This window comes from Polypterus senegalus, chromosome 18 (assembly GCF_016835505.1).
Source record: "Polypterus senegalus isolate Bchr_013 chromosome 18, ASM1683550v1, whole genome shotgun sequence".
Classification (NCBI taxonomy): Eukaryota; Metazoa; Chordata; class Cladistia; order Polypteriformes; family Polypteridae; genus Polypterus; species Polypterus senegalus.
The window spans coordinates 39933261-39946159 of record NC_053171.1 but is presented as its reverse complement, the minus strand read 5'-3'; the positions used below and the strand labels follow the sequence as shown (position 1 = coordinate 39946159).

General features: G+C 39.8%; 1 protein-coding gene across 2 annotated transcripts in view; it reads right to left on the bottom strand.

The window, feature by feature from the left end:
- LOC120519151 (latent-transforming growth factor beta-binding protein 2-like) overlaps positions 1-12899 on the bottom strand; it is a 389450-nt gene that overhangs the window by 169561 nt on the left and 206990 nt on the right. For both annotated transcript variants that reach the window (XM_039742299.1, XM_039742300.1), the window contains exons 5-6: positions 5649-5825; positions 1645-1851 (exon numbers count right to left, since the gene is read on the bottom strand). In XM_039742299.1, coding sequence (XP_039598233.1) covers positions 1645-1851; positions 5649-5825 — 384 coding nt within the window. The remainder of the gene's footprint in view (positions 1-1644; positions 1852-5648; positions 5826-12899) is intronic.

Here is a 12899-nt window from a genome sequence, read left to right as displayed (position 1 = left end):
ATACCAATCCACTCGTCTATGCAAGATGTTGACCTTTTTGAGGTTCCCCCCTATTTCTGAGCCTCTAGACCCCAAAAAAACTCATTTGTAGGCCCCATTTTGCGCATCAAATTACACCCTGACCCTAAGTAAATCAATTAGTGTCTTCAGCAACATAATTAGGACATGAACTTGTGAATGCCTCATCAACTAATCCCATGGGTTCATCCTGCTTTTCATAAAACTTTGAAAAATTGGGGATCAGCAATAAGGGCATGTGAAGGGTCATCTTAAGCAATTTCAAGGTTGCTGATTACAAATATACTAAAATTCTTGATATCTTATTCTTTACCAGTGGTCCTAGCCCTCTAAGAGCCACTCACAGAAGGTTAATAATGACAAATTTCAAGAAAAGGCATGTGGAGTATCATTTCAGACAATTTCAATGTCAGTGATTACAAATATGTTATTCTTGATTTTGATCCTTTACCAAGGATCTAGCTCCCTTTGGAACTCTATCAGAGGGTAAAAAATAGCATATTTCTATTACAATTTAGAATATTTTGAATTTAAACACTTTAATTGAATCAATCACTTCACAGAAATAATATCTCTGTGCCTATATGGTGTGAGAAGAGGCCAGGACTTTGGGGTAGATTGGGTTGTGTGTGTCATCCTTGCAAATAGTGCTTGTAAATAAACATGTTGTGGTGCTTAAACAATGTCTGCCTGTCTGTGTCCGGGCTGTTTCTCACAATGGCATCCCAGATGGGACTCTCTGCCTGTTTCAATGCAGGAACCCGTCCGAAAAAATAATTTTGTGGACAGTCCGGCACAGCAGGTGCGCCCACACACGCGCTGCGGGAGCAACACCCACACAACCCCGGGAGAACAACTCACCCCACAGACTGCCACCGGTTCACGGAAGGGCCATTCCCACCTGGTGCGGGAATACAACATCGGGCGTTGCCGGAGCGCAGCTGGCTCCTACCAGCACACCATCAGTGAGGATGTCCGGGATGGCATCACCTCTAGGAAGGCCATGCCGAGGCAGATGCCTCAGACAGGCGGGACCCGGGTGGTAAGTGCCCTGCCCAATGGTAGTCGGCCCTGGAGGGCCGGACGTGCATTTTCTGTTGCAGGCAGGGACTGCCCGGATCTGCATTGGTGGCAGACGCGCCGATCCGCGGTGCTTCGGCAGCGTGGCGGCAGCAGGACAAGCTGTGGAGGTGGAGTCGCTGCAGCTCGCAAGGCCGGGGCAGCTGCGAGATTGCCCAGCGGCATGCCGCCGTACCAGGACAGGGGGAGATAAGATGGCTCCAGACCGGAAGGCACCAGGAGCTCGTCTGGGTGACCACAAAAGGGGCCACATTCCTCCATCCGATGGCTGGAGTCGGCAGAGTAGAAGGACAGAGTTCAGAGGAGAGCAGTGGAGGCAGACCTAAAGAGAAAGGCAGTGTGAGAAGAGGCCTGGACTTTGGGGTAGAGTGGGTTGTGTGTGTCATCCTTGTATATAGTGTTCGTAAATAAACGTGTTGTGGTGCTTAAACGATGTCTGCCTGTCTGTGTCTGGACTGTTTCCCACAATGAGTTTCATTCAAAAATTATTATTGTTATCTTTTACTAAAAAGATAGATAGGTGAGAGAAAAACTGAACACATCTACCTAGTTGATTTGAAAGTGGCAATGTGAACATGGAGTGAGCAAAGGATGTATTCTGAGTAGGCCGGTTGCTTTCCTTCCTTAGTGCTAGTTGTTTGTCAGGACGAAGAGCTGGAAGGTGACAGAACTTCCCTGTGGAGTTAGATGGACACCAGCAGTGGTCTCTTCCAATACAGCGTCCACCATTCATGCAAGGAATCTGGCAGAAGTCTGAAATAAAATGTTAACATGGTCATTAGCCATTGAGGAAGAAAGTATATATTCTTTGTTTCCCTACACACCAAAACTAATTTACTTGATTTATACATATTCACATTTGGCGACTTCCTGATCTGACAACTAATGAGCACCAATAAATGACAGGAAAATTGGAAGCAATTAATGTTGATCAAATCATTTCCTCAGTGCTCTTTTATCCTGTTTCACTGAACCTACACCTTTGTTTAAGTGAAATCTGATTCTTTGATAATGATTTTAAGAAGGTCCCATTATGTTCCTTTGGGCTAAAGTTCCACTTACAGTTTTCATATCAGTGTATTAGATAACACAAGAAGCCCAAGGCTACCATAAACTTCAATCTCTAAGAAATCTTTTGGTTTTTTTTTAAGCAAGGATTTCAAAACCTTAATAAAGATAAAATAAAACAAATTTAATTAAAGACTCGGTGTTAGCTGAAAGTAAGCTTGTACTCCCTGGCTAGCTAATAAAGAAGGGGTCCACTTAAAATGATGAAAATATAGTCAGCTTGTCAATTAAAAAAATACAAAATAAACAAGCAGACAGGAAGAGAGCTGCTGCATGTTTAAAGCTAAGCAGATTTTTTTTACCCATCACTTTTGAGTAATGTGAAACAAGTGCTTTCACTATGATAATTTAAACTAAAAATGACTCCATGATTTAAAGTGTAACTAAACAAAAATTAATCCAATGAATCACAAGAGTTCTAATGAATGATCATATGAAACATATCAACAGCGGCAATGTTTAGTCTAAACAGCAACTCCAAAGTTGTGCTCAATCCAACAGACTGCGGCTCTTACCACAAGTACTTTATTTAATGCAATTTCCCAACATTCCCAAAACAATTTACTGTAAAACATATTTAAAAATAGACACATGATCAAAACATGTATTCTACAAACAGAAACAGGTGTTGTTTTGCATTGGAACTGTGCTAAAATTAATGCCAAAATTAAAAGTGAACACACAACAGGCACGTAAATGATTAAATAAGTGTGCAGAGTTAAAATATAAACTTTAAAACAAAATAATACAAGTTGACATATACATATTTTGTTGAATCAGATATTACAAAACAAAAACAATGATAGTCTAACAAATACTTTTCATTAATGAAGCATTATAGTTTTTAGGCCTTGCAGATGTAAACCTGCTTTCTTACAACAACTTTCATAATATGAATCTTCCTTAGGTGGTCCTTAATCTGAAAAAATAATGTTTTTAATAATACAAATATATTACAAATATGTCTCTGGATGACAATATAACCGTGAAAGAGCAATTGCCTTGTGTTTTCCCTGCACTGAAGATCTGCGCAATTCCAATATTAAAAATATTACAAGAGTTAAATGTGGAGGGCAAGCCCTTAGTTATAAATGACAACAAGGTTAAAAAAGTCATCTAGCAAATGTAAAGGATGCTTTATCTGACTTCACATTTTAAAACCAGCTCATGGGTCACCACTTTTTTGTAGACTATTCTGACTGCAACACATGATGCAATATTAATTTGTTTCATATTATAACTCGTTTTTCTGTCTTGAACAAACAAATTCCTCATTTGACCAAACGACTAATCTGTCCTAGGGTTAGGGTAGCTACGTGACGGGTGACTTTGATGAGGGCCTATTTTTTCAGCTGGACTAGACCAACCGCTCACTGATGACATAAAAATAAATGGCAACAAAGGAAACAAAGCTGTTGGGGATCCCATAACTTGTTAGAGAGGCCTTGAGTATCTGCAGCTCTATGCTGTGGGCTGAACTTCATTTATTCTTAATCTAGATTTATTTCTGTATGATAGTTAAAATCTAAATTTTACAATACAGCTATTTTTTATGAGTATGTTTCATTTGTGTCTCAAAGTGATAACATAGATGTCACTGAGGAATCAAAAAACATTAAAGTATGTTCTTTAATTTTATTTTACTAACTGCCATGTGAGCTTCACACTAGTCACATTTTTATGAATATATAATTCTTTTAACTAGCAAATTATTAAATTTACAATCAAACATGGCAGGCCAAAAGAAGTATTATGCCTTGTTCAACTAGGAAAAAGAACATCACTCTTTCTGATATATTTTCTTTAATTTTGCAACAATTTAAATAAAACTATATTTTCTCAGGGCTTCTCAAATAACTTGAGTATTTGCATGAACACAATTGCCTTAGCCTGTCTTGAGTTAATCAGAAACAGTCTGTGTTAGCTAAACCGACAGAGGCTTGATTGCAAAATGACGCTTATCCAGGTAAGACATACTCTGCTAAGTCTTGATGTGATAAACGTGCTTCATGGAATACCTCCTAAATGAAGCCATGCCGACTTGTTTATATATGTTTACAGTGGTGATGTCACACATCACAAGATCAAAGTCATATGACCAAACAGTGCAGATGAAGCCACAACAAAGATGGCCACCAAGATTAAGAAATTATCTCACCAGCATATGATGTTTCCTTCACAATAATAAAAATAAGCAACAACACCAAGACACAAATTTAAAATTATGTATAAAATTGATAAAGAACTCAAACATAATGTGATACAAAACTGGGCACCCTTCTTACATTACAAAGCAAAGCAGTTTATGATATATGATGTTTTTGGTTTGTTTGCTTGAAATACTTATCCGGGTTCATAGCTTTCTTAGGGGAGGTAAAATATTTTTGTCATAATACAAATAAGTTTAAAATAAAAAGAGTATATTTTCACTTTTTCACAATTGCTTTAAAATAAATAAAAGTACATTTTCACCTCATGTTACTTACCTCATTTTATTTTATGAAAAATCTCTTACATATTAATTTATTATGACATCAATATAAAGGAGCACGATTCACCAATAAAGAGTTGGTACCAATCTAAACTGAGCTAAGAAAAAAATCTGGAATCTTGAAGAGAATATAAGTCCTCTGATCCTGTGGTAAATGATAAGTATTTAAACTCTGATGGAGTTTCAAGATAACTGTTACATATTCCAGAAATAAAAATTTGAGCCCCTATTATTTGTCTCTGACATCCTATAAATCCTTTACTTTGTAATGACAGAAGACTAATAATTCAGAACTGGAAGCCACTGTTGTTGAAGTGACTGTGATAACTAAAAAACCTGCTTGACAAAACATTTTTATTCCAAAGGATAATAATTAAACCACCACTGAAGCACAGAAGAATGCATCTCTTAATTAAATTAAGTTTTATAACAAGCATAAATAAAACTCAAGTCCAAATATTATATACAGTGGGAAAAGACTTGGGGAATCCATGTTTTTCTCATGGAAAAGTGTATGTGGCCGGCTCCGGGGTGGGAAATAAAACAAAATATTTATTTTTTTAATGTCTGAATGGACAAACAATGGGCAAAGTTTGCAAAAAAAAGTTTGCGCACTTTGTTTTGAAATGTAAACAAGTTCTTAATTAGAACATTTGCTACATCTTTTTTATATGAAAAATTTTCCCTCTGGCTAACAGAAATATTACATTTTTAAATGCATGTCATGTATTTCTGTTAGTTTTAATAAGAAATTACAACTAATTAAATGAAAGATAATTCAAAAAGGAGAAAGATGCTGGTTACTTTTCCGTTATTGCTCATTACTTTCGCCAATATGAATCAAGTGACAACATAACCACTGTACAAACTGTCTAAAAATTCTTTTCTTCAAGAGTTTCTTGCTTTTGCACTTGCTTTTCTTTTGGAAACCTGCTACAATATTTGCTGGACACTTAAACACAAACAAGACTTGTTTCAAAATTCTACTTACATAGGCGAAAGCCTGATTTGGAGTCTTGATTTTGACTTTGGCTATTTTCACTGTAAACAGTTGTGGTATCGCCCTTTTCACAGTTGTTGTAGCAATGTCCATTATTGCAGACTTGCTTGCAGATCATGGGGGTGAAAACAATCTTTATTCGGTCAATGCCAGCTGTCAGGTTGGACCCTAGAACAAACGCGAATATAAGAAACAAAGGCCAATATTCAAGGACTGCTCTCCTCTGGAACACTATAATGCAGCAGGATGACAAGATGAAGTACTCCATGCGGGGTTCTAATTCATAACATGACAGGCTGCATGCTGTTGTCAAGCAGAATAAAAAATAGAATAAAAACAAAACAAAACTGTTACTACTTAGCTAGTATAGGTATCCCTATGTTGGTTTTGACCCCAGAATATAAGATGGACTGAATTACCCACTTACCTACTTTAAAGTCCTTCCATCCATCCATCCATCCATCCATCCTCTTCCGCTTATCCGAGGTCGGGTCTCGGGGGCAGCAGCTTGAGCAGAGAGGCCCAGACTTCCCTCTCCCCAGCCACTTCTTGCAGCTCTTCCAGGAGAACCCAAGGTATTCCCAGGCCAGCCGGGAGACATAGTCCCTCCAGCGTATCCTGGGTCTTCCCCGGTGCCTCCTCCCGGTTGGACGTGCCCAGAACACCTCACCAGGGAGGCGTCATGGAGGCATCCTGATCAGATGCCCGAGCCACCTCATCTGACTCCCCTTGATGCGGAGGAGTAGCGGCTCTACTCTGAGCCCCTCCTCTTAAAAAAAAACAAAAAAAAAAACAAAGGGGGACCGGAGGGTGTGTTCGAACTACAGAGGGATCACACTCCTCAGCCTCCCTGGAAAAGTCTATTCGTGGGTTCTGGAGAGGAAGGTCTGTCGGATAGTCGAACCTCGGATTCAATAGGGAACAGTGTGGTTTTCGTCCTGGTTGCGGAACATTGGACCAGCTCTACACCCTTAGCAGAGTCCTGGAGGGTGCAAGGGAGTTTGCCCAACCAGTCTACATGTGTTTTGTGGACTTGGAAAAGGCGTTCGACCGTGTCCCTCGGGGAATCCTGTGGGGGGTGCTCCGGGAGTATGGGGTACCGAACCCCCTGATAAGAGCTGTTCAGTCCCTGTACAACTGGTATCAGAACTTGGTCCGCATTGCCGGCAGTAAGTCGAGCCCATTTCCAGTGAGAGTTGGACTCCGCCAGGGCTGCCCTTTGTCACCGATTCTGTTCATAACTTTTATGGACAGAATTTCTAGGCGCAGCCAGGGTGTTGAAGGGGTCCAGTTTGGTGGACTCAGGATTGGGTCACTGCTTTTTGCAGATTATGTTGTCCTATTTGCTTCATCAGGCCGTGATCTTCAGCTCTCTCTGGATTGGTTCGCAGCTGAGTGTGAAGTGGCTGGAATGAGAATCAGCACCTCCAAATCCGAGACCATGGTCCTCAGCCGGAAAAGGGTGGAGTGCCCTCTCGGGGTTGGGGGAGAGATCCTGCCCCAAGTGGAGGAGTTCAAGAATCTTGGGGTCTTGTTCACGAGTGAGGGAAGAATGGACCGTGAGGTCGACAGGCAGATCAGTGTGGCATCTGCAGTGATGCGGGCTCTGCATCGGTCTGTCGTGGTGAAAAAAGAGCTGAGCCATAAGGCAAAGCTCTCAATTTACCAGTCGATCTACGTTCCTACCCTCATCTATGGTCATGAGCTACTTTAAAGTACTACCCAGAATACAGCTCTCTTCCTCCCACCTGAGACCCTTGACCTGTGCCCAAAAGCCCAGGCAAACCTGTGATTTTAACCTTATTTGTACATCAGATCTCTAGACAACTTAGGCCAGTCTGCCCACTTACTGAGGACATTAAGAAATCGAACAGAAAGAAGTACATCTGAAAATCCTATTATATATACAAATACAACATAAAAATGGTTTGCTTACCTGAAGTCTTACAGTAGCTAGCAACCCTGCTTGTAGACAACTTCACATTGTTGAGTCAGGGGATGTTGGACTGTCTAATCTTAACAGTACAAACCTCTTTTATAAGTTCAAATAAAGTTAAGACATCTACTAGATGATTAACTGCCAGTTACAAAAAAAGAGCAACATTACCTAGCAGTATAAAAAGAACTGAACTTTTGTAAAAAATGTTTTGTCAATCAATTACGAATAGCAGAGAACAAATAAAAAACGGGCCTTTCAATATCCAAAGAAACAAACTAAACTTAAAAACACAAACTAAATGCCTGTAAAATGTAAACTAGAAAATTTAAAGTTTGAGACTTTTTGTTGGCAGGTCACTTGAACAGTTAGCTTTTAAAGTGACAGTCATCAGGGAAAAGTGATTTTTAAAACACTAAGATAAAATTAGTGTGTTAGGAACTTACTTAATATTTATTTGTAATATTCAAGGCTGCTAGCCAGTATTGTGCTATTAAATCAGTATACTGGGCGTAAAACTACCACCACTGAGAACACCATTTAACAGCTTTTGCTTCAATTCCACATCTTACCACTCTGCTCCTGATTACCCGTTGTGATTACCGAAAGCACGCCTCACCTTCCTCTCTCTTTCTGTTTCTCTCTCTGTCTCATATGTAACACTTCATCAATGTCAGTCTCTCCAGTCCAGCTGAGACTGGTCACTGAGCAGGTCTTTCTTCTAAACTTACTTTGATGTTAGTCTGGAGAGTGCACGTCTTGTCAAGGCATTCCATGCCAATGGTGATGCGCGAATCAGTGCTGATGGGCTGCTTTTTTTTTCGTGACTATTGGTTGCTGAGAGTTTAGAATGCCTGTCTAGAAATATTGGATTTGAATCTTAGAATTTTTCACATAAATACCCTTGACTACAGACTACAGTGGCCCGCTGTTAGATCTCACTTTAGCAAGGTGGTCCTTGGTCCCAAACACTTTGAGTACCATTGTTTTAGACAACCACAATTTAAGGATCCTTAAAGGAAATCTACAGTATCACTTTTTGATTCAGGAACACTCCCAAAAGTCCAATAGCTTTCTGTCATTCTATTACTGCATGTCTCTTATTTCAGAGCTCACAGAGAAGTAACTTCTTAAGTACTTTCTACCTAAATATGGCCTTCTGCTTGACAAAGTCCTTCCTTTCAAACTGGCATGATGACAAGTGTCCTAAATGCAGACATACTTTTTTATGGCATTACCGAGTGCCTATCCCTGTCCTATTCCACCTATTCAGTGTATGACATTCCAGTGTGCACTAGGCATCCCACCAGACATGGTTACATCAGTGCCTGAGCATGCAAAACAGGCTTTTTAATATGTTCTGTTTCTTCAGGGCAGGGACGTCCTGCAGAACTTCACAGCAACTCTAATTCATGGATTTATTTTAAGAGAGAATCGGCACACAACTGGAATCCTAGAAAACAAACACCATAAAAAGAGGCTGCTACTCTTGAAAGAGAAAAGAAAAGTCCTGGCCACAGTTAAAGCACTAACTTCAAAACCAACTAACTTTCTGGCCATGCCACATATTACCCTCAAATTTAAATTACAATGTGGTGCTTTTTTTGGCAGCTAAAAGGATCGTAGACCTGAATTTGTGCTTTACGGGGCTTACAATGGAAGCAGCACATGTAGACAGAAGTAACTAGATTAGAAATATAAATGCATCTACGAAGGTGTGTCATATACACTATATGGACAAATGTATTGGGATGCCTGACCATTACACTAACAGGAACTTTAATGACATTGCAGTCAAATAAATAGACTTTAATATGGAGTTGGTCCCCTTATAACAGCTTCAACTCTTCATGGAAGGCTTTTCACAAGATTTTGGAGTGTTTCTGAGGGAACTGGTGCCCATTTATTCAGTAGAGCATTCATGAGGTCAGGAAGAGATGTTGGACAAGAAGCACTGGCTCACAATCACTGTTCCACTTCATCCCAAAGGAGTTTGATGGGGTTGAGGTCAGGGCTTTGTACAGGCCAGTCAAGTTCTTCCACACCGAACTCATCCAACCATGTCTTTATAGATCTTGCTTTGTGCACTGGGGCATAGTCATGCTGGAATACAAAAGGGTCTTGTCCAAACTGTTTCCACAAAGTTGGAAGCATAGCCTTGTCCAAAATGTCTTGGTATGCTGAAGCATTAAGATTCCCCTTCACTGGAAGTAAGGGGCCTACACCCACCCCTGAAAAATAACCCATCTGACTGCCAAACAGAGAAATGTGATTCTTCTCTCCATGGATCACATTTTAGCTGCTCAAACGTTGAATGGTAATATGCTTTGCACCACTCCATCTGACATGTGGCATTGGACTTGGTGATGTGAGGCTTTCATGTAGCTGCTCGGCTATGGAAACTCATTCCATGAAGCTCCCACCTCACAGGTAATGCCAGTGGAAGTTTGGAATTCTTTAGCTATGGAGTCAGCAGAGCATGGGCAACTTTTACACACCATGCACCTTAGCAGTCATTGACCCTGCACTGTGACTTTATGTGGTCTTCTGCTTTGTGGTTGAGTTGCTGTTGTTGCTAAACGCTTCTTCTTTCCAATAATACCACTTACAATTGACCATAGAATATCTAACAAGGATGAAATTTCATGAACCGTCTTACTGCAAAGGTGGCATCCAATCACGGTACCACGCTTGAAGCCAATGAACTCTTCAGAATGATCCATTTTTGTCACAAATGTTTGCAAATGGAAACTGCATGGCTAAGTGTTTGATTTTTGACACCTGTGGTAATAGGTCTGATTGAAACACCTGAATTCAATAATTAAGTGGTGTGTCCCAATACTGTTGCCCATATAGTGTAATATCGATTTCCAATTAACTGTATGTGTCAGCTATAAGAGAGGGACAGAAATTAGCATTTGTGAATTTTCTAAGCAACAGAGTTCCAAATAGCTACTGCAGAAGTCACAAATACTTCAACTTAATGTATATATCAAAGTCTCAAAAGTAATGATAGCGGCTATTACACATGGCCAAAGTGCACTAGCAAAGAGAAACACAGGTCACCACAAGGAGCTTCATAAGACAGTTGCAAATTATCACAAAACTACAGCCTCATAACTTTCCACAGAGTTGAATTGGCACCTCTGTGACGCAGTCTCTACAAAATCTGTACAACATGACCCTCACAAAGTGTATCCCACACAAAGAGACCAAGTACAAGGAGTACAAAACCTTGATCACTGAGCAATTTCCTACATCCAGATGGGTTTACATTTGTAGACAGCCAAAGAGTGCCTTCAACTCACAATGCTGGTTATGTTGCAAAAATCAATTTTGGGGGTGAGGATCCTGAAATTCTATGAGCAGTCACATATGGTCATATAATGGCCCAGGTATATGAGGTCATTTTACAGGACCAGTGGCATGCTAAGTTGTAAACAATGTCACTTTATGATGTTCCCCTATTTCATCATGATAAGGCCACTATAAACAATAGACCATTTCATGAGTGGTACTGTATATATTATATTGAACCATCTATTTTATGCTACTACTGTTCCATACATGATTGGTATACCACTATAACTATGTTGCAAAAAATAAAGTTTCATTAAACATTCATCAACTAAGATCAGACGTTAACATATCCAGTTGTACTAAATCTTCTTCTTCTTCTTCCTCTTCTTCTTTTGGCTGCTCCCATTAGGGGTTGCCACAGTGGATCATCTTTTCCATATCTTCCTGTCCTCTGGATCTTGTTCTGTTACACCCATCACCTGCATCTCCTCTCTCACCACATCCATAAACCTCCTCTTAGGCCTTCCTTTTTTCCTTTTTGCCTGGCAGCTCTATCTTTAAAATCCTTTTCCCAATATACTCAGCATCTCTTCTCTGCACATGTCCAAACCAACGCAATCTTGCCTCTCTGACTTTATCTCCAATCCGTCCAACCTCAGCCAACCCTCTAATGAAGTCATTTCTAATCTTGTCCATCCCCATCACGCCCAATGTGACATGCAAACAACAATAAAGATTTCCAGTTGTACTAAATAACACAGCAAAAACATCAACTGGAAAATTTTAAAATACTTTTATTCTCTTCCGGGTTTTTTGCATTATGACGTTATTATTTCATACATAGACACTTTGGTGACTACTTTGACTTGCTGTGTTGCATTCAGGAATGGCCACAAATTCTGCAGTGTTTTGTGAAGTGACACATAACTGCACTTTTTAAATAATCTGATTTATCAAAACTTCTTAAATCTTTCAAAAGAATTATTGCTCTTGCTGGAGAAAATAATAAAACAAAGGTAGAGCAGCCCCAATGGACAGAGCACAAAACAAAAGGAAGAAAGTGTAAACAAAAAAAAAAAAAAAACCAGAAAACACAAACAAAAAAAAGATGAAAATGTTAACAAAAAAACAAAATGGAAAAGACATCAATAGAGAAGGGGGGAGTCTGTGGATAAGTGGGGAGAAATGGGAAAATCCCAGAGAGGTATTTCATTCAACAGGACTAGTCATCTAAAAACATTTTTCCAAACCTTTCAAGGTTGCAGCTTGAACTTTAAGCAGTAGTGCTCTTTGTTCAGAGGCAGACATTAGTGTAATTCTGGAGGCAGCAGCAGTGGTGCACATTCCACCATTGTCCGTCTCAGGTGTGCTTCATAGCAGATGTGCTAATCTGCAGCACCCAGACTTACAAAAAGTTCAAGCTGACATAGTGATCTGTGTGTGTCCTTTCATTGAGCATCACACAAGGAAGCAATTGCTGCTAGAAAAGGATGATCAATAATAACTGACAGGGAAACTTCAGTGCACTGATGACAGGAGACTATGTTTACCTAAAATGCAGCTTTTGCTGTTTATATTCAGTCGCCTTTCTGATTTTTTCTACCTATGTTAAGCAAGATGATGTTTTGATCTTCAAAGTCAAGTTTAAGTGGTCACACTCCAGAAATGGCAGCAAGTGAAATTAAAATGGGGCAATATTATATTGAGTGCTGCTGTCTGACAGATCCACAGTCCTGTTTATGAATCCAGTTGCAGGGCATGCCAGAGTGCGGTTTGCATGTTCTTACTGTGTATGTGTGAGTTTTTTCATCCACTGCTCCAGGTACACCCAAAAACTTACTCAGTCTGAGTGAATGTGGGAGTCTATGACTGTGCTCTCCAGTGGACTAGCAGTCGGTACTTCCAGATTTGCCACAGGGTCTCCACAACCACAAGTAGGATAAGCAGATTTTCATCTTTCTTTTTTTTGCATTTTCATATTTTTTTAGTTTATATTTTCAATTTTT